Raw genomic sequence first — 27,226 nt, 5'->3', positions numbered from 1 at the left:
GGGCAGGCGGCGCGGCGGCAGGTGACCTGCGTCTCCGAGCCCGGGTGCAGCCCAGGGGAGCCCTGGCCCAGCGCCTCTGCAGCCATCTTCAGGAAGGGAGGGCGGGAGGGAGGCGCGGCCTCCGGACGCGGGCCCGCCCCCGCCGCAAGGGCCGCCCCGCCGGGCTCTGCCGTGGCCGCGCCCGGGTGCCCACTTCCCCTCCCAGCCGAGCTAGGCGGCGTCGCTCGCTCCCGGCCCAGCCCGCGCCGCCGCCGCCGCCCGCCGCCGCCGCCCGCCGCCCGGCCCGCCGCGCTCGCAGAGGCCGCCATGTGGACCGCGCGCTGGCTCGCGCTGGGCAGCCTCCTCGCCCTGGCCGGGCTGCTGGAAGGCCGGCTCGTGGGCGAGGGGGAAGCCGGCTTCGGCGAGTGTGACAAGTTCTTCTACGCCGAGACCCCGCCTGCGGGGCTGGCTGACGATTCCCACGTGAAGATCTGTCAGCGCTCCGAGGGCGCCGAGCGCTTCGCCACCCTGTACAGCACCCGGGACCGCATCCCCGTGTACTCCGCGTTCCGCGGGGCGCGCCCCGCGCCCGGCGCCGCCGAGCAGCGCTGGCTGGTGGAGCCGCAGGTAAGCCAGGTGGTGCCCAGCGGGGCCGGGCGCGCCGGGGGCGGGGCCGCTGGGCTGCCTCCTAGGGACGCTTTGCAGCCACCGCGAGGGGCAGGGCCGGGAAACCGGGTTTCGGATCCACCCCGCTGTGCCCCCGGAGTTACAGCCTGTCTCGCCCCCTGCCGAAGCTGCAATGACAGCTTGGCGATCTGGAGCCTTCACGAGCCTCCGGGGTGGGAGGTCCCTTGTGGGAGGTGGTTCTGTCTACATTTCAGAGCAGACATCTGCAGGGTCTTACTGGTTTCCTGAATGGTGAGGAGCCTGAGACAGAGACCCACACCATTCAGATCCACAGAAAGCCTGGGCTGTGCTCTCGCAGGCCTTGGCGGGCGCACGTCATCGCCATAGCGTTCATTTGGGGGTGGGCATTCTCATCCCCATTTTACAGAAGAGGAGATCAAGGCTCAGGGGGTTGAAGAGACTTGCAGAAGACCACCCATTTGGTAAGATAGGGCAGGCCTTTTGGCTAGAAATTCACTGCCCTTTCTACTAGAGAGAGCTCCTCTTCTGCATTGCCCATTGTAGCCTCGAAATCTTTCCCTCTACACATAACATAGAATAAATTCGATCTGAGGTTGTGTTGAGTTAAAACAGTAAAATAAAGATAGAGATTTTCAGAAGTGCAATGGGATAGTTACAAATAGTAGAGAAACATCGACCACCTACAACAAATGGGAAGGACAAACCAGTTTTTCCTGACTCTTCTTATCTATATTACCAGACCACTTGGAAATCATGTAATCTCTCATGGTGTTCTGTCCCATTTGGTGATGGGGACCAAACACTCCAGGAGGCCCCCAGAGGCCCTGCTGAACTGATGGCTTGCTCTTAACACAGGCTGGCTCACTCCTGCTCAGTCCGGTACCCGTCTAGAACACTCTGTCCAGGTTCCCCTTTGAACTCTCCCCAGCCTCCCACCCCTGCCCCGGCTGCTGAGGGAGGAGCTGTCCCACAGCCCTCCCTTTTCTGATGGCCACAACTGCCCAGGACCACACCGGTGCTTCATTCAGAGCCCACGGGTTGTAATCTCATTCAGCTATTTCTAGCTCCGAGATCTTGGCCCAGGCCCAAGCAATCTGCACCTAGTTTCCTTATCTCCTCCACATCCTTCCACCTACCTCACCTGTTGACATCAGGACCTATGAGATCAGGCATGTGAAAAACACTTGTAAATCACACACACTGAAGACATCTTTTAGTCTAAACTTAGTTTTACCCCAGCTGTGCTCCTAGAGCTGGCAGTGTGTCCTCCACACCTCATTTGGCATTGTGATTGTGTGCCTGTGAAGAAAACAGGTGACCTGGTCCTTTCCCCTTGATGATCTCATGGACAGCTCTGGGAGACAGAACATATGCACGAGGAAGTTCTGGGAATGCATGCTAAACAAATTTCAATTAAATTTGGAACACATTTAGTAATCACCTGCTGTATGCCAAACATTTAGGATACCAAGAGAGCTGAGTGTAGCTCTGGAACTCAAGGGCTTCCTGGTCTGCAGGAGGCGTTTGCTGGGTGGAGAGGTGACACAGTATTTGATCAGAGCCATGCTGTGTGGGTTCAAATCCCAGTTCCTGCACTGACTAAACTTTAAACTTGGGCAGGTTAACTTGGAAATAATTGCATAGGGTGGTTGTGAAGATTCAATGAGTTCCTGTATATAAAGTTCTCGGAGAGGCACCTGACACATAAGTACTAGCTGTTGTTATGATATAAGCAAAACGCCCATAACTTAATAAAGGTAAACAAAGTCCTATTAGATTTAATCTGTTTTTGAGATGATGGGGAAAGCCTTAGGGCCAGAACCTAAGCTTTTATTTGTGCCGTGCCTGGAAAGATAAGGCAGAGTTCAGAAGGGAGACAAGAAGGAAGAAGGTGTTTCAAGCAGAGGGAACATCGTGAGTGAGAAACGCATGGCAGGGTCAGGGTTAGTGCGTGGAGAGTGGTTGGAACAGGTGACCTAATACAAGTGTGTAGAGTACAGCCTACTCAAGTGCTCAGAATAAAGGGCAATGGTGGAAGGGAGGGGTCATTGGGCTTAGGGAGGCAGAGCCATATATGCAGCTATTGAAAGAATGAGTCATAAAGGAGCATGATTTGGCAGACAGAAGTGGAGGGAACCAGGTCATACAGGCAGTGCAGACCCTGGGTAGGGTCATGAAGATCAGGACTGGGGAGATTTAAAGAGGATGGGGAGGGAGGGGAGAAATAGTTACAAATGGCAGCTTGAGAGGTGGGATGTTCAGTAGTTCTGAAAAGTACAAGAGGCCAGAGTTCCCATCCTGCTGGAGAGGATGGAATGGAAACCGTGGCTGAGCACTGCAGGATATGTTTCCCTGCAAGATGGATGGGCTCCCCACACCCACCTCCCCAACCTCAGGTCAAGTCAGCCAGGAGCCAGAGAATATTAGGAGGGAGGAAAGGAGGGAGGGAAGAGGAGGCACAAGACGCAGGAGGCTCCAGAGGGCACTGCAGCAAACCTGACCCCTGCCGCCTGCTCCCTGAGGCCTGCCTCGCAGCCACTGCAGAAAGGTGCTCCAGGCTCAGTGTGTACTTCTGGCTGCTTCCAAGCACTTCGTAATGCTGAGGTGCCTTGTGCCCACATCACCTTTTTATGAGGTCAGTGCCATCAGGAGATGAGTCAGGCAGGGCTGCACTGACACTGGGATTCCCAAAGCCCAATTCAGCAGTTTTCCTGGCCATCTTACAGTTACCCTTTGAGAAAAGCTCTTAAGTCGAAGATCACAGAAACTTAGTCACTCTGGCGCTTAGAATTCTAAGGTGTTGGCCCAACACCTACAGGACAAAGTTCAGACTGCAGAATGCAGTTTACAAGGCCCTCCATGGCCTGGCTCCTGTCTCTAGCTCCAGCCTTGTTTCTTACCATGTCACACGTTCTCATTTTATATTCTAGCATTATCCAGATGCCCAATGTTCCTGTCATAAACCAGGCTGTTTGTTCTTTTTTCACACATGCAGATTCCCTTTGCCCCAATGTCCTTTCTACACTGCCCCCATCTTGCCCTTCACTTCCTACCCCACTCCATCCTTTAAGCCTCTACTGAGGTGTCACATCCTCCAGAAAGAATTGCCCACCTGAGCTAGATCCACCTCTTGATTTAGGTCCACCCCTTAGGTGCTCCTGTAATTTCTCTATTTTTGCACTTAACATATTGTTTTGCAATTACTTGCTTGGGTTTCTGTCTCCCCCACTTGAGCCCTTGAGGGCTGATAACTGCATCTTACATACTCTTGTAATCCTAGTGCGTAGCACATAGAAAGCGCTTGATAAGTGTTGGGTAAAATAATTTGACATCAGGAGGATCGATCAGGCAGCAATGGGTGAGATGTTCTGCTTGAGTTTTCTCAGTGGGGAGCTTCCTGTTTCAGAAGCTTCTCCATAGGCAGCAAGCAGCTGCTGTTACAAACACGCTCCCTGTGCAGAGCTGGAGCCTTCCTCTGAGGCCCTCCCATCAGTCCTAGCTCTGGCCTTTGGAACTATCCCAAATGATTAAATCTCTTGTCTGCTAACAGTCCTTTAGTGTCAGGTCCCATGCCTGCTATGCTGGAGGAATTTATAGGGGACCTTCTAAAGGACAGAAGGAGAAATGTAAAAGGAAACCAAAAAAAAACCAGAGGGTTGTTGTGGGTTTTATATGGAATGTAATCACTTTTAAATTGAGAATGAGAAAAGGCAAGAAAGAGATGAGAAAACGTGTCCCCGTCTGGCATGATGGAGATGGTTCGGAGGGTTTCCAGGCAAGACTCCAGAAACCTGAGAACTGGATTCTGGTTTAGTGCAGGAAGCCTCAAACATTTTAGTCTCTCGACTCCTCTGTATTTAACGGAAGACTTTTGAGATAAGGTACCGATGATGCCTTTGTAAAATACGTTGCCAATTCATGCCAGAAGTCAACATATCAGCCCCTATCATTTTACAAACACGAACACTGGAAGAAACTGGCCTTATATTTAGTAATAATAGTATATGGTTATTTAATCTTACAAAACTACTGTGAAGTAGATATTATCCTTTTCATTGTAGAGGTGAGGAAACTGGCTCAGAAAGATTAATTGAGGTGCCTAAGGTCACACAGCTTATTTTTGAACTCATGACTGATTGATTGCTCCTGGTCCAGTGCTCTTTTGATACACTGTGGTGGTTCTTTGACTTTACAGGGGACCCACTACGTTAATGGTTTTAGGACTTTAATTCTCATCTTTTATATGAGAATCCTAATTTCTACTCCATTTCTATTTCCCAACACTCATAGGACAAGTGGGAGCACATATTTGTCTGCATAAATATTGCTCAGGTGTCAGTGGCTCTAGAGTGGAGGGGACGTTCTGGTTAACTGCACAAGCATTTTCCTAGAGGGCACAACAAGGTCATATTTTAAATCTTAGTAAATGCATGTGAACAGTTGTTACAAGTTAGTTTCTTGATTAAGTCCTTGATCTTTAATTTTTATCAATGGCTTCTTGATTATGTAACCCAAAACAGTTAGAAATACTGTTTAATTTATTCTAACTTCAGCCCTCTTTTCATTGTGTCAGAGAACAGAAATATAGAAGACGTCATATACTTAAATTTCTTTGTAAGAAATGCAGCAAATAGGACAATTCTGATTCTTACTAGTTAAGAGACTTAATCCAGGTCCATGCTCTGCCATTTGTAAGCTATGTGACCCTTGAATTCTTCAAGCCTTATTTTTTTGATCTGTTCATTAAAGGTAATAACAATGTTTACATATAGAGTGTTTGTGGCAAATAAATAAGATAATACATGTAAGCATGTAGCATAGTACCTGGATTATGGTAAACTCAGTAAATATTAATATGCATACTTTATTAAGGTCTTACTCCAATAGGTGCTTGGCATGCACAAATATACACGGAAACACACAAATGGAATGTTGACATATTAATAGATAGATAACATCTACAATTGTATAAATCTCTCCTAAAATGTAAATCATCTATCTGTGTATCTTCTCAAATGCTTGGTACATGTTCCACATTCATATAATAGATGCTCAGAAAATGCATGGTGAGAGATTGAATGAATGGATGGAAAGAATTAGGCGATCAAAAAAAAAAAAACAAAAAAAAACAAACCAAACAGGTATCAGAGATACCGCCACCCTCTCTATCCTGAGCAACCAAGAAGTGTGTTGTCACAAAACAGTGAGCAATGGCATTCCAGTCTATTGGGCTGAACCTGGGTACAGCTGGGAAGTGCCTTACTTAAGGGAATGGTTCCAGAGCCAGTCACTCAAGCAATTTCTTCCTTACCGTGGTGCAAACCCAACACGCTATCCTCCGTTGCATTTTTCTGCTCCTCTGGTTTTTTCTTCATCTTTGAATTCAGTGTTTCCATTCCAGGTCATTCTTGGGATCAAGTTAAGGTACCTGCCCTATGTTGGCAAAATGTTTCAGGGACATTTTGTCCTGAAACAGTTCAATGATGATGGCTGTCTATACTATTCTTTCAGTTCACACTTAAATATAGACAGTCCAGGAAAGGAACTATCATTTATTGATCACTTACTATGTGCAAAGGTCTTCACAGTCTAACTCATCTCATCTGTGTAGCAACGCTAGGTATTATGATCCATGTTTTATAGTTTAGGAAACCGAGGTTCAGAGTGGTTAACTAACTTATCCAAGGTCACACAGCTGCTAGATGGCAAAGCCAGGACTGGAGCTTATGGCTGCCCAAGTCCAAAGCTCTTAGCTGTCTTTCTACTCTGTCATGCTGTTTTCCTATTAAAATGTCTGTGTTCTCTCTCCTGAATCCAAACTGGCTGACTAGATTTATTATTTTATTTTTATTTTACTGAATTAATTCAGTTCTTTAGATGATTTATGGCTTTGCTACTAACACACCATTCTTAAAATCCCAGCTTCAGATTGCTATTAGCTCAGTTATTAATTCACGGTGATTGAATGGAGCTTTCCTTGAGGAATAAACATTTTATTCTTTGGGTTTCAAATTTCTCTTCCTTTTGAACTGTCAGCTCTAAAAGTGAAAATACAAGAAAATAAATCCTCTTATTTGTTGGTAGCTCTCACTTCCAGTGATCTGGTCTCGCTCCTAGAATTACTCTTAGCCCAAGTCCAAGAATGCTTTTTTTTTTTTTTTTGTCAAATTTCCTACTTCAAGATGCATACTATATCTTGAGTGGTTACTTACCTTTAGGTCCCTAGAACTTGACATCTGTCATGGCAATAATTCATTGCCTGCTGATCTATCTATTTGGCCACTGAAAGGAAGGAGAAATAAAAAAGAAACTGACTCATAGGCTGAACCAAGAATAGAAGCACCATTTAGTATTCCAGTCGTGCTTTCATTGACCCAGTGCTGGACAGAAGTGTGGCTCAATCAGAAGAGGTCAAGCTGAAGGCATTTTATAATTTTAATCAAAACAAAAAATATGGCTGCACTTCATTTTGCAGAATAAACAGATGGCTGATATATTATTTAAAAATATAAATTAAATGTTTCAGCTGACTTACACTTTAATTTTGGGCATGATTGGTTTTGAGTTTTGATTTACCTTCAGTTGGCAGGGACACCTAATGCTCTGATAAAGCCCTGAGCCCTCTGTTGATTAACTCTTTTTAGTCAGCATACTTTTATTGAGCATCTGCTATGTGTCAGGCACTGTTCTAAGCCCTGGAAATAGAACAGTGTACCAACCAAACAAAAATACTTACCTTCAGGGGACTGAATAGCTAATAGAGGATAGAGATGATAAAACAAACAAATAAATAAATAAATAAAAGGCATAGCATATGAAATAGTGATAAGTGTTAATAGAAAAAGCAAGGAAGGAGGATACGAGATACCAAGGAAAAGGTGAAGTTTAAAAAGGGTTTCCAGGGAAGAGATCACCATGGAGGTGACTTTTGGGGACAGACCTGAAGGAAGTGACAAAGCCAGTCATGCAGGTATCTGAGGGAAGAACATTCCAGGCAGAGGGGATAGTAAGTGCAAAGGCCCTGAGGCATGAGTGTTCCTTGTATTTAAGGAAGAACTAAGAAGAGGTTCGTGTGGCTAGGGAAGGATAAAAGAGGACAGTAGCAGGAGATGAGATCAGAGAGGTGCAGAGGTGGATGGCAGATCATTTAGGTCCTTCTGGACTGTTTGTAAGAAATTTGGGTTTTACTCTGTGCAAAATAGGAAGCCATTGTGCAGAGGATTTGACATAATCTGACTTACATTTTAATGGATTGTTTTGGCCACAGCATTGAGAACAGATCTGTGGGGTTAAGGGCAGAAGCAGAGAGACCAGTTAGGAGGTTTCAGTCTCTGACAAGAAGACAATGGTGGCATGGACCAAGGTGGGTGGCAGTGTTTGTGGCCGGCTGGTGACAGCGTAGTTCTGGCTATATTTTGAAGAAAGAGCTAAGAATCTTTGGGGTGAGAGAAGGGAGTCACAGATAAGTCACAGATGGCTCCAGGAGTTTGGGCCTGAACGATGAAAAGAATGGAGTTGCCGTGAACAAGACGAGGACGCAAAAGGAGGAGTTGGTTTGGGGCCATATCAAGACCTTGCTTTTGCTCATAGCAAAAATACGACAGTGGTTACCAGGGGCTGGGTGGGTGAAGAAAATGGAGAGCTGTTGTTCAATGCATATAAAGTTTCAGTTATACTCGATGAATAAGTTCTGGAGATCTGCTGTGCAGTACAGTGCCTATAGTTGACAGTACCATATGTGCGCTTCAAAATTTGTTAAGAGGGTGTATCTCATGTTAAGTGTTCTTACCAAACACCACACTTAAAGGGACACAAGGAAACTTTGGGAGGTGTCGGATATGTCTATTACTTTGATTGTGGGGATGGCTGCATTGTCCAAACTTATCCAATTGTACACGTTCAGTATGTACAATTCCTTGCATGCCTTCAGGGATTCAAATGAGCTTCCTGCAGGGGTCTAGAACTCATTGGGTGCTTATCACAAAGCAGGCACTTTTCTAGGCTTTTTTTTTTTTTTCACATTTAATCTCACTTAATCCTCATAATAGCCATAGGAGATAGGTGCTATTATTATCCTCCTTAGAGGAGGAAACTGAGGAACAGAGAAGTTAAATTACTATTCCATGTTCACACAGCTAAGAAGAGGTGGGGCTGGAGTCTGAGGCTGTGCTGTAGGACACCTGGGGCGCACACGGAGCTGCCTCTGTCACCAAACCTGTTAATGTGTGGGTGAGCTCCAATTTAACTTGCTCGAATGAAGTTCCTCTTTTGAAAGTTCACATGTTCGTTTATCAGGATTTTGTAGAAGTAGGGCATGTTCCCAGTCGATAGTCACATTCCAATGGACTTCAGAGGCTCACCACCTCCAGGTGCACCTTTGTGCCTGTAGCAAGGGTGGGGTTACAGGTTTGCTAAATATGGCATTGGGCTGGGGGTGCCGGTGCCTCATTGTGCAATCTTATTCTGTTCTAATCCACCTGGAGCACTTCCTGTGGTCCTAATGCAAGCAGACATTTTTCGTAAGGCACCACCTTGGGGTGGGGGACACGGATCATCTAAAAACTGTGTTATTAATAACTGTGGAGCAACAAAGATTGTCCCCTGGATCTCAGTGAGTATGGCAGAGATAAGAGGATAGAGGGTGAGGTCTTGCTTCTCCGGGGGTGTAGAGCCGTTCAGAGAGGCTGTTAGGTTGGTTGTGATGCAAGAGCCTGAGAAGAGCCCAGTTCCTGACCAAATGCCAGTTGTCCCAAGGGACAAAGGGGCACAAGCCAACCACACCTTCCGGAGCTCTACCCTTGAGCAGAGGCAGTGGAGCCTCTCATCCACCCTCCAGCCCCAGTCAGTTCGGGAGCTCCTTCTATGCAGCCAGCTTGGTTCCCAGGGAAGGAAAACCAGCTAAACACAGCACTTGTGAAACTATAACCCAGTAATGCAGTAAGCCCTCCTTTGGGACCAGAAGAGGGACTTTGCTCCAACTTAGAACACTCCGCCTCTTAGAAGATGCAGAATTCCTTTTTCCTTTATGATTGTTTAGTAAGCTGAAGCCCTTCACCTTTGCAAGTTCTTATCTTTGTCCTTATATCTTGACTTCAACACAGCTTGGTAGATGTGCCTTCCATGTGTGTTTGTGAGATGGCAGTGTTGGTTTCAGGAAATCTTGCTATTGTCCTAGTCCTTACAACTATGGGAAGGAATCGATCCAAATCACATTTGTTGATTGAATGGACCAGGTTGCCTGATTGAACAGGGATCCCATCAGGAAATGGTCACTGTTTATGTTTATGAAAGATGGGGCACCCACTGTGGTCTTGGGACACGTGGAGGAAGCATGGGGAAAGGACCGTGGGATGGTTGATGACCTCACTCTGCACCTCAGTGGACAGATTTCACTCCTGAATGGTCCCTATAGACTCACTGTAACAGAAAGAAGGGCCTGAAAAAGGGCCAAATGTATTACAAATTGTCTCTTTAACCACTCACTACCCCCCATTCTTTTTGGGAATTAAAATCTGCATTCCTGCCCAAGGGCAGTAATCAAAGGAGCAGTGGAGTGCCCTTTGTTCTTTGGACCATAGGAGATGGCTCAACAGAAGTGTCCAGGCAGAGGTTACCAGATTGTCTTCACTGGTGATGCTGTAGTCAAACAGCAATAGCCGGAAGCTGAAAACTCCTTTTCAAAGCTCTGTATTTCTGTTTCGAGGGAGGACGATGGTACTTTAAGACGAGAGTCTGCCATCCTCCTCATTTGCTGGCAAAATTAAATAAAGTTCTCTTTCCATGGCAAATTAATAAAATTCTCTTTCTGTTCCCTCAAACTGCTTGTCCTCATTCTTCATTCAGCCACAGGGACAAGTACCGAACTTTCAGTAACATTCCTATCTGTACTCTGAGGCCCACGCTCCCAGCATCTAAGTCTCTGCAAAACAGCTTCCTGACTGGTTGACCCATCCTACCTGGTTCTCCACTAGCCTTTCTCCACTCTGAAGCTAGAGAAATCCTAAACAATGATATCATTGAGTCTCCTGTGGCCTCTGCAAACCCTGCAGGACTCCCTATTTCTCTTCAGATAAAGACACAGCTCCTTATTGTGGTCTCCAGAGTCATGCATGGCCTGTCCCTGCTCTTTCCCCAGCCTTATCTGGTGTCATGCACCTTGCAGGTCTTTAACTTTGGCCACTTTGGCTTCTTTCTGGTTACATTACTTTTCTTGTTAATATGTCCATGTTCTCTCCCATCACAGGACCTGTGTCCCTGCTGGTTTTTTTTGTCTTTCATGATATTCCCAACTAAGTCAACTACCCATAATACTGTCTAATAGCAACAAACACACCTTTTTTAGCTAGTGTGTAGCAATTATAAAATTGTTTGTGTGACTGAGTGCCACCCAATGAGTTCTAAGTTCCATGAAAACAGGGGCCAGGGCTATTGCTGCTTACCGTTAAATGCTCATTGTCTAACACAGGGGACAGCAAACTTGTTCTGCAAAGGGCAGAGTAGAAAATGTTTTTGGCCTTGTGGGGGCTATATAGTGTCTGTTGCAAGCATTCAGCTATGCTTTCTTAGCACAGAAACAGCCACAATGAATGAATGAATGAACGTGGCTGTGTTCCAAGAAAATTTATGAAAATAGGGAGATGCTGGCTCTGGCTCACAGGCCGTAGTTTGCCAGCCTCTGGTGTAGCTTATCTCCAGCACTTTGCATGTGATTAGTCGACGCTGTTGAACATAGAGCACTTGGCAGAGTGGCAGTGAAATGTGAAAGCTGCGTGACCCTGTTCCCATTACAGCACAGCAGCCCTAGACCTAGGCATACAGACAACTTCCAACCAATCTGTTTATGGTGGTGGTGGTGGTTGTACGTACTATTTAGTTTTCTGATGATTATAAATGTAATGTGCTTACAGAAAAAATAATTTTTAGAATGTTTCAGAAGTTTGTAAGGAAAAGATTCTACTTCTCACAAATAATAATCTGTAATTTATTCAGTTTGTGTGTATGTGTGTATGCATGTAACATTCCAGAAATTTCCATCATGCCTAGAAACACATGTACCGTTTCATACCTTTTATTCTAGTCCACAAGGTTCAGCAACTGTTTGGACTCTGTGAGGCCACATCTAACAAGCCTCTCTAACGACTGTCACACCCATGGAGTGGGAGAGTGTAGGGACCCTTTGAATGGGTGAGTTTGCACATAAACATAAGCAATTGATTTCATTAAGCATTTTAATTTAGAAATAGAAGGCTTGGGGACTTCAAATGTAAAGTCTACTTCATTACGTTTTTCTTTCAAGAATATCTAATATATAACTCACAGATGGCGGGAGAATCCCACCTTCCTTCCCCTTCCCATGTCTCTGCACAGAGGAGGCTTTATCCTTTTCCTCATATAGAAGAGGAGACCAGGGAGTCACTGGTCTGCCAATGTCACAAGGCCAGTAAATGGAAGAGCTGACAGATGTCCACATTTCTAATCTGGTGTTCTGTTACTAACCCTACTGCCATAGAGTCTCACATTTAGAGGGCCTTGAAGAAGAGCTACATTCATAAAAACCCAGGAGAAAAGGTCAAAGAAAGGGAAATTATTTTGCTTGAGAGCAGATTTATTAACCTCAAAAGATACTTATTACATAGCCTTGAGGAGCAAATGTTGTCTCTTTTGTGCTTAAGAAAAGAGGTGGTAAGCTTAAATAGCTTACAGAGGATTTAGGCTGGATGCAAATAAATCTTTTCCTGATAGTTATGATGTTGTGGAAAAGAGTCTAAGGGCTGCGGAGTCCCCTTCCCTAGTGATCTTCAGAACGAAGGGTAAATTTTGCCTGTTGGCTTTGGAGAAAGGCTATTACAGTTACAGTCTTACGTGGGGACAGACTATGGACTTTCCCAGTTTTCAGGTGAGCATGACTCATAGGAGCTAACAGTGGCATTTCTCAGGCTGCAGTTCCATGCCCATGTGGCTCGTCGGCCAGGCCTGTTGCTGCTACTTTCACTGCTGTCGTTGTTGGGCACCCTTCTCCTCTGCTCCTCCCACAGTTAACCAAAGAGGAAGCTAAGGAACTAGGAAGGCTGGTGTGTGTGAGTGCGAGTTTCCTCTTGGTGATCCTAACCACTCCTTTACATAATAAATGTGGTCACAACCAGAGACAAGAGTTTATCATGAATTTGTTTTCTCTATCAATGAATTGGGGTTTAAGAAGTAGGCATGGAATTACAGGGAGCTTTGGAGATAGAGACAAACTCACCCTGTTTGTTTGCTTGGTCATTTATGCATTCATTTTTTCATTCTTGGTCAGCAGCTCTGGACTCACAGCATTGCAAAGGGTGAGTCGTCGGACATCCAGCTGTCGATTGATACTTTAACCCATGTTGTCATTACCATCAGCATCAAAACCATTGATTGAAATAGGACTAAGCCAAAAATTAGGAGTCTTAAGACATCACCCAGGAGCAGACACAGTCCCTGCCCTCAGGTGCCTTATTACTTATTTGGGAAGGCAGATGGTGGGTGACCAAGTAGTGGTTTACTTAACTCTCTCTCAATAGACTGTTAGCCCCTAAGGAACACGGACTGAACAGACAGGGTGGTGAGGGAAATGGGTTTTGTAGTGAGACAAAATTGAGTGGAGTCCCAGCTCTGCCATTCACCAGCTGTGTGACTTGGAAATGTTACCAAACCTCATAGCACTCAGCTCCCCATCTGTGGCATGGGGCTAATCAATTGTCCCTACCCTACAGAGGAGTTAGGAAGATTCAGTGAGACAGTGTATGCAAAAGGCACTCTACTTTGTGCCTAAACACTCAATACAAATTCGGCAAGTGTTGAAGGAATGAGTAACCTTTGCATCCAGACCACGCCTGCTGTAGAGACAACTGGGATGCGTGTTATGCTCCTAGGCTGACCCAGTGTTATTGCCGAAACGCCCTTCATTTCACATCCTCCTGCTCTGTCTCCACCTCACCTGTGCCGGCCTCGGCTGTTTCTCTGGATTCAGCAGTTCTGCACTATCTCCTGTGTTATAGTCACCCATTGATAATGCTTCTCTTTTGAGGAATTTGGTAGAAATTCCTTCTCTCTGTCCCCTGGGCTGCCCCTCTGATCTGCTCCCAGACTTCTGGGATTGAGACAACTTGTGTCTTCATTTGTTCTCCCATTTTAATCCTAGAGTCTAGAAGGTTCCATCACCTACAAGTTCCCTTTCCCTAGTCTCTCAGGGGTTTACTAGGTTCTCATAGGAATAGGACTCCTGATATTTCAGACTCGTTGATGCATGAATCATAAAACTTACTCAAGCTCATTCAGGCGAAGGGCAGGGCTGTTGAAAGATATCATTGGTAGATTCACGGCCACAGGAAGAGAGATACACAATAGAGCTCAAAGGAACCAGAGCTGGGAACCTTTGAGAAACAAAAAGGTCCCATAGAGTCTTCATGGTCTTTTCCTGCCCTCCCTTTGCTCCTTTAAACAGTTCACCTTTCCCATAGGTCAGCCCCAAACCGTACCGAGGAGCCTTCACAGCCTTCACTGGCTCTTGCCAGTTCCTGAGTTTCTTAGACTGAAAACCCAAGAGAGGCATATGGTAGCTTGCTGGCCTGATGGCGTGGCCCTTGGTTGCAACTGGCACGGGGGCGGGTAGGAGGGGGTCATGTGTAAGAAATGCTGCTCCCTCGGAGATAGTGTCAGAAATACTTGGGTGTGGGTGTGGTCTCCCAGAACCGGACACGCTGGGCCTCGGGGAAGATGTCACTGAGGCCCTGTCAACCAAGGTCTTGGCTGGGAACAGATGGCGCTCTCAAAATAGTTTAACCAGCAGGATTTAATGAAGAAACTACCATCGTCCCTTGTCGTCCCCAGGGGATTGGTTCCAGGACTCCCTGCAGATACCCAAATCTGTGATGCTCAAATCCCTATATAAAATGGTGTAGTATTTGCACGTAACCTGGACACATCCTCCTTTATACCTGAAATTGTCTCTGAATTATTTATAATACCTAATATAATGTAAATGCTATATAGACAGTTATACTATATTTTTAAAAAATTTTAGGATTGTATCGTTATTTTCTATTTTTTGTTCTGCCAAGTATTTTCCATTTGCGGTTGTGGAACACACAGATACAGAAAGCTGACTGTATTTACAGAGAGTTAAGGGAACCAACAAGTTATGGGAAAGCGCCTAGGGACGTGCAACAGCAGGGAGCTGTGTCCATCCTAGGCCTATGGGGTAGGGGTCAGAGCTGTGGCTTCAGAGAAACTCAGCCAAAGCCAGAACTGCGGCACCCAGAGAAGGGGCAGGCAGTGAATAAATGATCTGGTCCCTCTCTTGCTGCCTACCCATTGGTGGCTCCAGTCAGAAGCCAGAGGACAAGAGAGCTCGGATGATGTGGTCCCTAAAAGCCAACCTTCCATAGAAGTCAGCCTCCCAGGACGCAGAGCAGGGCAGAGAAGCGTGGAGAATGGGTCTGGAAGGCACAAGGAGAACACCCAGTGCAGGAGCTGTGAGCCCGGAGCCAGGCCTTGGCACCCAGGTGGGGTTCAGGGAGCAGAGAAGAAAGGTGAAAGCTCCCCCAGCCAGTAGTGACGGGGGCAATTATAGAGGGAAGCAGGGCACATTTCCATGACAGCCATGTAACTGACATCTGTGGGGTGGAGGCTGACCTGTTTTGGTTGAGTATAAGGGAAGGTCTGAGAGAAGAGGTTGGAAGAATTTTGGGGGGAAGCCCATGGATATGCCAGTGTGTCATTTAACCAGTCCTAAGATGTTATTGAAGGTGTTAGAGTAGTGATATGTTCAAAAGAGTATACAGAGCAAAAATAGACTTCTCATTCCACATAGGAATAAGGAAGGAAATCCATGTTTACACATTCTATATGCTCAGAATATTAGCTGATCCAATAGGCAGGGGATCCAAATGGCTCATACTATTTTGTTTTCGATCCTGGCATTATCACAGCTCTTGCAGGTTGTAGATAATGCCTCTCACAGAGTGTTAATATGTGGATAAATTAAGCCTAGCCAGGGCACTCCCAAAGATGATATAAACAATTGTTTTGCAGGGTGGGCTTCATGGACACCTGTGCCATCAGCATTGGCATCACTTGGGCTGGTGGTAAAATGCATCTCCAAGCCCCATCTGAGCATATCCCTGTTGTGAAGCCCAGGAATGTGCATTTTTAACACGGCCCAAGTTGCTCCTAATACAAAGTGAACGTTGAGAGCTATTGATTTAAGGAGACTTGGATGATTTCTGCAGTGGCTGCCACGGCAGGGGCTTAATTCCATCCGAGACTGATCAATGAGAATCTGATGAGGATCTGGCCCAGTGGTTCTCAGCTTAGAGTCATATTAGAATCACCTGGGGGACTTTTAAAACATCCTGATACTGGGGGGGGGGGCTCTTTTTATTATTGATTATTTTGATTTAATAGGTCTGGGTGAGGCCTGAGGGTTTGCTTTTAAAGCTTCCAGGTGGTTCTGATATGCAGCCAGGCCTAAGAACCTCTGATCTTGTCTGAAGTCAGAAAGTGGAAAAAATGAGAAATGGAGACTTCCCAATTTAACTGACTTCTCTGAATTGTGTGCCGCATAGTCGGTGCTAAGAATGATTTCTCTGGAAAAGAAAGCGGAGTACAGAGTGGAAAACAGGCTCCTGTGAGTAATGGGGAAGGAAACCGAAGAGCAGGATGATGTAACCTGAGAAGGTACTGCAGTCTGGAAAGGTCTTAAAGGAGTCGGCTGGCTCACTTAGGCTCCCAGAAGGAGTCTGAGACTCAGGGGAGTCCCGAGGAGGAGTTTGTTTGCCCCAGAGGCCTCCCCTCGGGGCTTTCTTGCCTGCATTTCTTGCCAGTGTAGAGTTGGTGCCTTTTTAAATCCTCCCCACTCTTTATTTTTATTTTTTTCAAGTTTTCAAGAAAAAGAAAAGTTTGAAATGGAAGCAGAGCACTTTCATTCTTTCCTTTGTGCCATCGTCTTCTGACTTAGAGAACTCTTCAGCGTTTGTCTTTGTATTCACGGTTCCCAGACATCCAGGGCGTGCCCAGCCCTGGTGCAGCTGGAACCGCCGCCTCCTTCCCGCAGGCAGGAAGGTGTGTGAGTGGCGCTGGGAGCCCAGAGGAAGGGTGATTCACGGGGAGGAAGGCAGAGGGGACCAGGAAGCACCCCCTAGTGCCAAAGGGTCATTCAGGAAATGAAAGGCTCTGCATTTCTTTTTCCTAAATAGAAGAAAGAAAAAAGAAAGCAAGAAAAATTAGCAGCCTTCTGATTTTTCTAAAGCTGTTTCTATTCCCAAGGGGATAAAGAATATTTTAGAAGCCAGGAAAGGAGGAATTTTTCCCTTCTTAAATGGGTGGGTCAGAATTTTGTTTATTTCTTCCCTGAGAGCTGAAAGCCCTCGTGGTTTTTTCCTTCTCAAATGTCCTTAATCTGCTGGTGTGGCCCCACCGACCTCCCCCTTCTTTGTTGAAAGGCAGCTCTTTCCCTTGCTGGGTATTTTCCATGGTAAGTAGGTTCTGCTAGGACTTACCTGGGCCTCAGATCTAGTTCATTCTGCTGTCTGTGACTGTGCAGAGGACGTTTAAGCACCGTCCAGCTCTGATAAGATTATCTGATGTTCCGATTGTCAGCTGCACTCATGATTCCTTGTAAGGAGGGGCTCTCTGACCCACCTGGTGATGCAGCAGGAGTGATAGCATCTCTTTTATATCCAGTGTGCATGTGTGTGTGCACCTGTATCGTAGTTCATATAGCAGGAACAAAATTGGAACACGGACTGTTCACCTCATCCTATTATTTCACTCTTGTTGAAAAATAAAACAAACCCCAAAGGAAGTAGCCTCTTTGTCCCCAGAGAGTCAGATAGGAGCTCACTAGGTCGGCTCCTGATGACAGGATCTTGTCTGAATCATCCCCTGCATGTGCTTATCTAGTCTCAGCTTAAAATTCTCCAAGGGAAGGAAACTCCACCCTCCCCGTGGTGAGTCATTGCGGAGTTTAACCACCACTTTGATCACCCTTCATTGGGACCACCTTTTCCACGCTGCACGTTGTGGAGCAGAACTAGGGACAGCCAGTTCGCGCTGGAGCCTCATCCGCAAGTCGGAGGAACGCCTACATGCACCAGAAGGTTATTGTGGAGGTCAAATGAGATCATTCTTTCAACAAATGCCAGTCGCTTCCTGCTGTGCGGGGCCATCACACTAGGTACAGGACCACAGAGATAATTGCGCACTGGCCTGTATCCTTCAATTCAGTGGTCAGACAGATAGACAAACACACAGTCTCGGCACACACTCGCCAGACTCCTCTGCTTTTTGTCTGTGGTGGTCGGCCTGCTGAACTCCACCGCCCACATGTATCCCACCCTCCCGGAGGCAGTCTCCACTCACAGCGGCTGCTGTGGTCAGCGGGGCCACACCTGTCCCCTCCACCTGCAGCTGCTAATGCACTATTCCTTCTCCCCGTCCCCTTGGTCTTACTCTGTACCTGCACTGCTCAGTCTCTTCCCATCAGCAGTGCTGCAGCCCTTGGCCCCTGTTCACGTGAACTCTGTGGTCAGGTACTTCAATCCGTTTGCAGTGACAAGGCTCCCGCACTTCACACCTACCACAGGTAAGCCGGTGCTTTCTCTGCTCCTGTCCCTGGACTGCAGATCCTTGCTGGGGGTACAGTAAGTACAAAAACTCAGACCCTGGCCTCGGCAGAGCTGGCCCTGCCCCATTAATCCTGGCCGATTTCCACGAGGCCTTCCTTTCTTTTCAACAGCCTTTCTTTCCCCTTTTGCAAATTCCCTGGCACAGTGACCTCAGGAGGCTGAAGACCTTTCTTGCTCTCCCTACGCTCTGGGCCCCCAGCCAGCATGGCAGGGAAGCTGACCACCACTTCCTGCAAAATCGTCAACACCAGCCCCTCATCCACCCTCCTCTGGTTCACGCTGCCATCATGATCACCAGCATACTAATTAGCAATACATACCAAGAACCCACCATATGCAGAGTCTCTGCTATGACTTAGGCAGACAAGAAGTACAAGAGATGATCCCAGCCCTTGAAAGGCCGGTGTCTGCAAAACTACAAGGGGCAAGTGCACGGGATTCCACTCCCCGCACAGTCAGTTCCCCGCTTGATCTTGGCTGGGACAGCCGGCCTCTGAGTCTCCTGGCCCTGTGGGATTCTCTGTCCCATCAAACCCTTGTACAGGCTTGATGCTGGGAAGGGAGTTAAAGGAACTCCCTTTTACCCAGCATGTCTCTGAGCTGTCTCAGAAAATGTGCTTGTGAAGATGATGTGATTCTAGCCCTAGGGGGGTTGGGAAAAGAGTGGGTAGAAGGAGACCAAAAAAGGCACACAGGAGGCTGGTGAGCAGCGTTGGTGCCGATGGGCTCAGAGCTTCATGCGTGTGTTGCCTGAGGGTCACCGCAGCAAGCAGCTCCTCCTCCCTCCTCAGGGACAAACTCCCCATGGCAAGTTTGCACCAGGTGACTCTGGCCCCTGAGGTTGGTGTGGGTTTTGCAGCCCAGAAGTCCCCAGAGATGGGGCCCTGCTCAGTGGCTCTCTTGTTCCTCCAGCCTGTTGCATTCAGATCATTCCCCCGAGGTGCACTCAAGCCTGAAGTCACCGGCCCCGAGGTGCTCCCCTGTGGAGATTCAAGCAGCCCCAACCTCCCAACGTGCGCTTTGCCTTGGACTTGGACGGAAAGACAATTTCTGCTTATCCTTGCAATTACTGTCCTTTAAGCTAAGGTTCCGTTCCTCTCCTGCCTTTACCTAAAGGCTTCTCCAACGAGAGGCGCCGTGGCTGCAGTCTTCTCTCGCCCACGTCCAGTCACCTCCGCTGGCTGTCCTCCTTCCTGAGCGCTCTGTCACTACTGATCTCTAATCACCAGAGGCCTTGGCCCAGTCTCCTCCCTCCCCTTTCCTCTGCCACAGGTGGCACCCAGGGTTGATCGTCCTCTAGCCAAAGCCTTCTCCTCCCTTGACTTTTGACATGACATGAGACCGATTCTCCTCACAGCCCCTTTTGTGTCTCCCAGGTCCCTCCTCGTCCTCCTTGTCTCTCTCGGTGGCCGCTCTGTGGCTCTCAGCGTTCCCTTCCTCATTCAGAGGCCTGGGCTGCTACTGGCTTGTGGTTGGGAGCTTTGAAATCAGAGAAGCCGGACTTAATCCTTGGCTCTTCCACATACTTGCTGGATGACTTTGTACCTGCCATTTGTCTGAGTTTCAGTTTTCCCACGTCTAAAACGGAGACGGTAGTAATGCCTGCCTCGTAGTGCATGTGAAAAGTAAATAGGATCCTACACTGTTGCCAAATTTTATTCTGACCCCTGTTGTCCTTTCGAATGAAGCTCCACTTTTCCCCACTCAGAGTCCTGTTTCCACAGGCTGCTTGTTTCTGCGCTAAGCCTTTGGGTGGAGATCTTGCTGAGGCTTCCCTGGCCTTGCTGCTTCACTAAGTCTGTCAAAATCTCCAGTTCCACTTCAGATGCTGTTCCTCCAAGAGTCTTCCCCGATGCGCTCCCTGTGCCCTTCCTGGCTCTGAAATGCTATTGCTCTTTTCTGTTCTACCGTGTACAGCCGTTGATGTAAACTGCATTGTACTGCAGTTTCCTCCCGATTTTCTATTTAACTTTCTATGTATCTGTGTCTCGTTTCCATAAATAGATGATGACTTTCTTGACGTGAAGGCCTATTTTGAGGCATATAAAACAGTGATTAAGAACACTGGCCGGGCGCTAGCGGGTAATCCTAGCACTTTGGGAGGAGGAAGCGGGAAGATCACTTGAGGTCAGGAGTTCAAGACCAGTCTAAGCAAGAGGGAAACCCTGTGTCTACTAAAAATAGAAAAATTAGCTGGGCATGGTGGCATGTACCTGGAGTCCCACCTACTCGAGAGGCTGAGGTAGGAGGATCGCTGGAGCCCAGGAGTTTGAGATTGCTGGGAGCTATGAAGATGCCACTGCACTGTGGGGCTGGACTTCCTGAGTTGACAGCTGGTTCTACTACATACTATGTGTGACCTTGGGCAAGTTACCTAATCTTGATTGCCTCAGTTTCCTCACCTCTCAAAAGATGATATTAATAGTACATAGTTGTAGTGAGTTTGAATGAAGAATAGTTAGTTCAGCCATTTACTGATTTAATTCATGTAAAACTCTTAGTGTCTCACATGTAGCCCTCGATAAATGTTGAGTGTTGTTGTGAATATCATTTCCAATGTTTTCTCTTACGGTGCCAGTCATACAGGATATATGTTTAATAAATACTGTTGAATGGGTCAATATATCCCCTTCAGTACTGGGGATATAATGGAAGAATTTTCCCTTCTTCTTTTTTTCCCTCACATGCATTTTATCATGAAAATTCAAAGTTTCCCTTTATTTAATTTCGAAACAAAAAAGAAACCCCTTGAATTTAAATAGCTTTTACTGTCTGGCATGAGGAAACAGACCAGCTCGTTGAGAGAAACAATTTTTTTCTTTGTACTAAATTTGAAAAGGAATTTATTATAAGATTATTTATGGGGCAGGAGGCTAGTGGAGTGGGGAGAACTCATTCTTCTGAAACCTACTTAACGTGTTGAGATTAGACAAAAAATTTCCATTAAGTACAGGAGCTGTATCAAATTACATCGGCAGCCCAGGGGTACTAGGTCAGCTGGGAGGTGGCTTAGACAGAGAGAGCTTTGTGTGTTCCCCTCCATCTAGAGACTCCACTGGGAAACCAAAGGGTGAGATTGGTGGTGTGTGCAAAAGGGCAGGGGTGGTACAGGAATTGTAATGGGAAAGAGCCTCTTACATCATAAGTACATGTCTGTAGGGAGCTGTGTTGTCAGTAATTTACTATAATTGCAATAACCAGATCCTTAAACTATGTCTGTAGAGAGCATGGAAAAACACATGTTCCTTTAAGTGACAGTGTATCCAAGAATATACTAAGACTCTTTTAATCAAATAGTATTACTATGTTTAATACAGTTTCCCATGCGTGAAGTATTTTAGTCACACAAACACACACATCCACACCATGGCATCCCTTCAGAAAATGAGAGCCTACCAAGACATCCTGGGTTGTTTTGTAGAGTTACATGAACATGGTGACGATGGGGAGCTGGTGTATTTTCTTTAGAGTTTTCAGATGATTCTTCAACAAAAGCTATTAAAACTTTAGTCATCTTGGGATCAGAATAAAGTTTTGTAAGGCCATGACCAGACAAGACAGCCTAGAGCGCCTGCCACTTCCACAGGCCCTGGTGGTGGGGCAGCCCTGTGCAGGTCCCCGCAGTGCTCTCCTCCAGCACCCAGCCCACAGCTGGTTGGGCAGAGGTGGGCATTTGACTCGAGGACAGCTGTTTCATAGGCTTATCTTAACGTGGCCTGATATGAAACAATGAGCTGGGTAAATCAGATTCTGTCCCTTGAGCACTTGATGTAGGAAATTAGGTAACAGAAGAAGGGAAAATTGAAGATTGATGACACAACAAGTGGCAAGAGAGGCCCTGCTGGTCCACGTGCAAGCTCCAGCTATGATGGAACAGAGACCATGAGTGAGAAAAAGCCATGAAATAGAGAACAGCTACGCAGAAAGAAGTAGGAGAAGACAGGTGGGAGAGAGGGAGAAGGTCTGACAGGTCCAGTGTGGCTCTGTTTCATTAACGGCAGTCATGAGTGTCTAATTAGTCTCACCCACAGGCTCTTTCTGCCAGAATTCCCTAGGGCTTTCTGGAATCCACTTCCAGTTCTAGCATTGCCAAGCTATACTGCCATCCCTAGATCTTTGTGGAGCCTGTTGCTTCAGCTTTTCTTGGGTTTCCATGCTTTTTATCCTTCCAATGAACCCATCATTGCAATACAAAGGAGTCTTCATTCGTTGAAAATAGAAGGTCTTAAGGAGTACAGTCCAGATTCAGTTAAGTAATACAGTGGGGTCCCTTTCCTGTCTGAATCCACTCTGTGGAATGTGAGCGGGGAAGAGGCTGCTTTTACAGTTTTTCTCCAAGAACGTTTGCTGTGCTTGGGTGCTCACTGTCCTCCGCTACCTTTGCTGGCATAGAGAAGACGAAGGGAGTAGCCAGATGAGGCTCTGGGAGGAGCAGCCCTTCCTGTGGACCAGCCAACCGACCAGTTTCTAAGGGTCGTAGAACCCAAAGACTAAGTTAGTGGCTTAGCAGCCATGTGTCCTTGGCAAAGGCAAAAAGGAGGCATGAGGACCATCCTGTATATGCCTCCTTTATCCTTTTTCTTTCCATCCTCTCAACATCAGAGAGGACAGATATCACCTTCCCTCCCTGCAATCTTAAGGTGCTTCATTTATTCCATGACATAGAGAGAAAAGATTATAGACAGTGCGGTATTTTGTTCTATTCTCTGCGGTTTGGGGGTGACCAGCTCACAGTCCTGGTTTCTCCCTAACAGCAGGATACTGTGTTTGTCTCTTACACACATATTCTCTCATTCGTTTTTCTCCCTTTATTTCCTCTTTTACCCTCCCGTTTTCTCCTCCTGCCTCTCTCTTTTGCTTCCTTCCCCTTCCTCGTCTGAGAGTCCCTTTTCTCTGCTTACGTTTCAGGCCTCCTGTCTATCCTGTAGCACTGTTTCACCCCTGGGTGGCCCTGGGGCTGAAGACACACTAGCATGTTCCCCTATACTCTGCTGGAGGACTACCAATTCACAAACCACATCCAGACTTCCCCTGGAAGGAATGAAGGCACTGCCTCAGGTTAAATGCCGGCAAAACACAGACAAAATGTAACCATGGAGAAATGTGCATCTTAAAATCCTGACCTTATACCCAAGACTCTATGGATCTTGGCTCTGCCATGTCCTGACCTTATGATTCAGAAATGAGGCTGATATTTCCTTGGGATACAGTAATATATTTTAGCTGTAAGAGAGCAGAGACAGAAGCTTTACAAAACAAGCTTCTTATCTCTGTCCTACAGATGTGGTGTGAGTGGAGAGCATCTGGGATCATTGCTCTTTCTCAGACTGGGGGAAGCATGGAGTGGCTGAACAGGATCAGCCTATAGATTAGCCCATCAGGCTTCAGCAGATATTCCTGCTTCCATACCCGTTTGCTCACCCATCGCCCTCACGACCCTACACGCACATGTGTGAGTGCCTGCACTTGCCACGGCAGAGCTGTAGAAGTGCACCATGGGGTTCCCCTCAGGCAAGGGGGTCAGCACAATCCCCATGGCCTTGATGCCCCTGGGGGGTTGTTTGATGGATTTGCTAAGTAGCACCAATTCTAGGGAGTCAATTAGAATTTACTTATTTTATTAAATTAGTTTGGGGTTTTTGTTTGTTTCCTTTTGAAAGAAACACATATAAATAATTTATGGGTTGATATGAGTAGGGGAGGTATAAGGAGAGAAATAAGAAAATAGAGGAAAAAAATATCACTTGCATCCCCAGGAATCAAAAAAACACTGTTAAGGGAGTAGAAGGACGGTTACCGGAGGCTGGGAAGGGTAGCGGGGAGGTGGTATAAAGCGGGGATGGTTAATGGGTGCAAAAATATAGTTAGGTAGTTAGATAGAATGAACAATGTTTGATATCATAACAAAGTGATTATAATTCACAATAAGTTAGTATATACTTTAACTAAAAGAATGGAATTGGAATGTTCCTAACACAAAGAAATGATAAATGCCTAAGGTGTTGGATACCCCAATTACCCTGATTTGATTAATTCACATTGTATGCCCATATCAGAACATCACATATACCTTATAAAGATATACAACTTTTATGTACCCCAAACTAAAAATTAAAAAAACACTGTTGACATTTCATATGTTCCCTTCCAAAATTTTTTTCTTGTATATTTTAGGCTTTTCTTAAAAATAAATTGTGATCATTTAATTTTATATCCTTCCTTTTCCTTTCAACATTATAGCATATATTAATATTTCCCTATCATTACAAAACTTTCATAATTACAGGTGCTTTATAATGGTTTTGAGGTATTTCTTTGATGGCTATAACATTTCCCTGTTTTTGAAAATGCGGATTGGTTCAACCTCCTGCTGTTATAAATACTGCCATGAGAAACATCTCAGAGCGTAAAGACTGACAAGAGTGCCTTGAGATTCTAGTATGTGTCAGGCCTTGGGCTGGGTCCTATGAGGAATATACACGGTTCCTGGTGTCCAGGAATTTACAATCTAGGTTAGGAGATGAAAACATAGTCCTAGGTTAATCCTGAGCTCTTTCCTTTTGTCTTTTTGGATTATTAATAGTAAAGTGAAAATATACATTATCCTGTTGAACTAGAGGGGAGAAAAAAGCAGAACCAAAAAGGGATGTATATATTGATTATATTTGGCATATAGCACATATCTAAATTGATTAACACACAAAATGAATTTTTAATAATAGCAAATGTCAGGAGGAAATGAAATTCAAACAAGAGTTAGTCTAGTCTGAATTTTAGCTTTGCCTGCTAAATATCTAAACACTGACGCCAAACTATACATTTTCTTCCATTTGATTGAAATGCTCTGATTAGGGTTGATTGCTTTTCATATATCCCCAAATGTGTAAATATTCATTAAGAATGTGTGCATTAAATTGCAGCCAACATTGGCAGCTGATTATCTATGTTACATTTCCAATTTTTATGGTCCTGCTGAGATCTATTCTCCCCTTGTTTTCATTTTTACAATTACTCCGAATCTACTGGAAAAATACTATAAAGAAGAGCTATGAAGTTCATAAAACTACAGCAGATTAAGAAAGAATGCCACGCTGGTGGGGTGGGTGTGAGTGATGCATGTTCCTGCAGAGCAGGGCTGGGATACACAGGGAGTAAACTAGGAAACAGCTATTTGAAAGATGCTTTCAAACACCAGGGTCGTTGGATATTAGAATGATATGTGCAATGTGTGTGCACCAGAGAACCAAGTCCTTCCAAACCCAAGTGTTAGAAATTATAGGGGAACTGGGACTTTTCTCAGGTCTTGGCAGGATGATTCACGTGCTTTGTCCCTGCTGTTAACAGGGCTGCCTCTCACCACTTGTTCTCTTCTTTCAGATCGATGACCCCAAAAGCACCCTTGAGGAGGTGGCTAACGAGGCTGAGGCCGTCACCTCGGTGAACAGTCTGGGAAGCAAGCAAGCCTTGAACACAGATTACCTTGACTCTGATTACCAAAGAGGACAGCTGTACCCATTCCCCCTCAGCGGTGATTTCCAGGTGGCTACCTATGCTCTTACAAATTCAGCTCCGATGACCCCGTCCTTCCAGGAGCGATGGTACATGAATCTCAACAGCCTAATGGACCGGGCCTTGAGCCCGCAGTGTGGCAATGGGGAAGACCTATATATCATCACAGGCGCCGTACCCTCAGACCACAAAGTCAAAGACAGAGTGACGGTCCCTGAGTTGGTGTGGCTGGCGGCCTGTTGTGCTGTCCCTGGAGGAGGCTGGGCCATGGGCTTTTTCAAGCACACCCGGGACAGTGACATCATAGAAGACGTGATGGTGAAAGATCTTGAGGAACTGCTTCCATTTAACCTTCAGCTGTTCCAGAACAACTGTGGTGAAACTGAGCAAGACACAGAGAAAATGAAAAAAATCCTGGAAATGGTTAACCAAGTCCAGGATGAGGAGCGAAGGGTGCAGTCTCAAGAGCGCTCTATTCCCCTCTCCAGCACCAGGAGCAAGAGGTCTGCTCTGTTGCCTCCAGAGGCATCTGAGGGAACCAGTAGCTTTTTGGGAAAACTCATGGGCTTCATTGCTACCCCATTCAGCAAGCTTTTCCAGTTAATTTATTACCTTGTGGTAGCAATCCTGAAGTACATTGTCTATTTCCTGTGGTTTGTTACCAAGCAGGTGATTAACAGCATAGAATGTTGCCTTTACCGCCTGGGCTCAGCCACCGTCTCATACTTTATGGCCATTGGGGAAGAGTTGGTGAGCATACCCTGGAAGGTGCTCAAGGTCATGGCCAAGGTCACCAGGGCCGTTCTCCGGATCCTTTGTTGTCTGCTGAAGGCCATTTGCCGCATTCTGGGCATCCCTGTCCGAGTCCTCGTGGATGTGGCCACTTTCCCCATGTACACCGTGGGTGCTGTTCCAATTGTGTGCAAGGACATTGCAGTGGGCCTTGGTGGCACCATGTCTCTGCTCTTTGACACTGTTTTTGGCACCATGGGTGGCCTATTTCAGGTGGTTTTTAGTATCTGCAAGCGGTTTGGCTACAAGGTTACTTTTGACAATTCTGGGGAATTGTAGGACTCTAAAGGCTAATCATGTACAGTCAGTGAATTTGAAAGCTAGAGTATTTTGTCATTACAGTGGGTTTCTGTTCATTGTCGGTTGTCATTATATTTTGGCCTTTGGTGGGGTGTTTGCTTGTTTTTGCAAAGGAAGTTGGCGCAATTTAGACTTGACACAAGAGAAATGCTCAGGGTGAGACTAAGTGTACTGATTTGTCGTGTACCTCCAGTCCTATGTGCACACTTGCAAGCCACTAATAACTTGACTTATGTGCTCTGACACAGATGACCACCTGATATGCTCTGATATTCATTTGTGATGATTAAAAATCACAGGGGAGGGAAAAATTAGAAGACAACTTTTAACCAAAGGGTTTCTGAGAA

The 27,226-nt window shown here is 46.1% G+C and overlaps 1 protein-coding gene across 1 annotated transcript; it reads left to right on the top strand.

Moving 5' to 3' along the window:
* Positions 1–306: 306 nt before the first annotated feature.
* Positions 307–26,934, top strand: ENDOD1 (endonuclease domain containing 1). The gene is made up of 2 exons (XM_069469048.1): positions 307–606; positions 25,656–26,934. The coding sequence occupies exons 1-2, from the start codon at positions 307–309 to the stop codon at positions 26,856–26,858; spliced, it is 1,503 nt and encodes a 500-aa protein (XP_069325149.1). The 3' UTR covers positions 26,859–26,934.
* Positions 26,935–27,226: the final 292 nt, after the last annotated feature.

The sequence above is a fragment of the Eulemur rufifrons genome, chromosome 6 (genome assembly GCF_041146395.1).
Source record: "Eulemur rufifrons isolate Redbay chromosome 6, OSU_ERuf_1, whole genome shotgun sequence".
NCBI lineage: Eukaryota > Metazoa > Chordata > Mammalia > Primates > Lemuridae > Eulemur > Eulemur rufifrons.
This window is presented reverse-complemented; position numbering and strand designations above follow the sequence as displayed.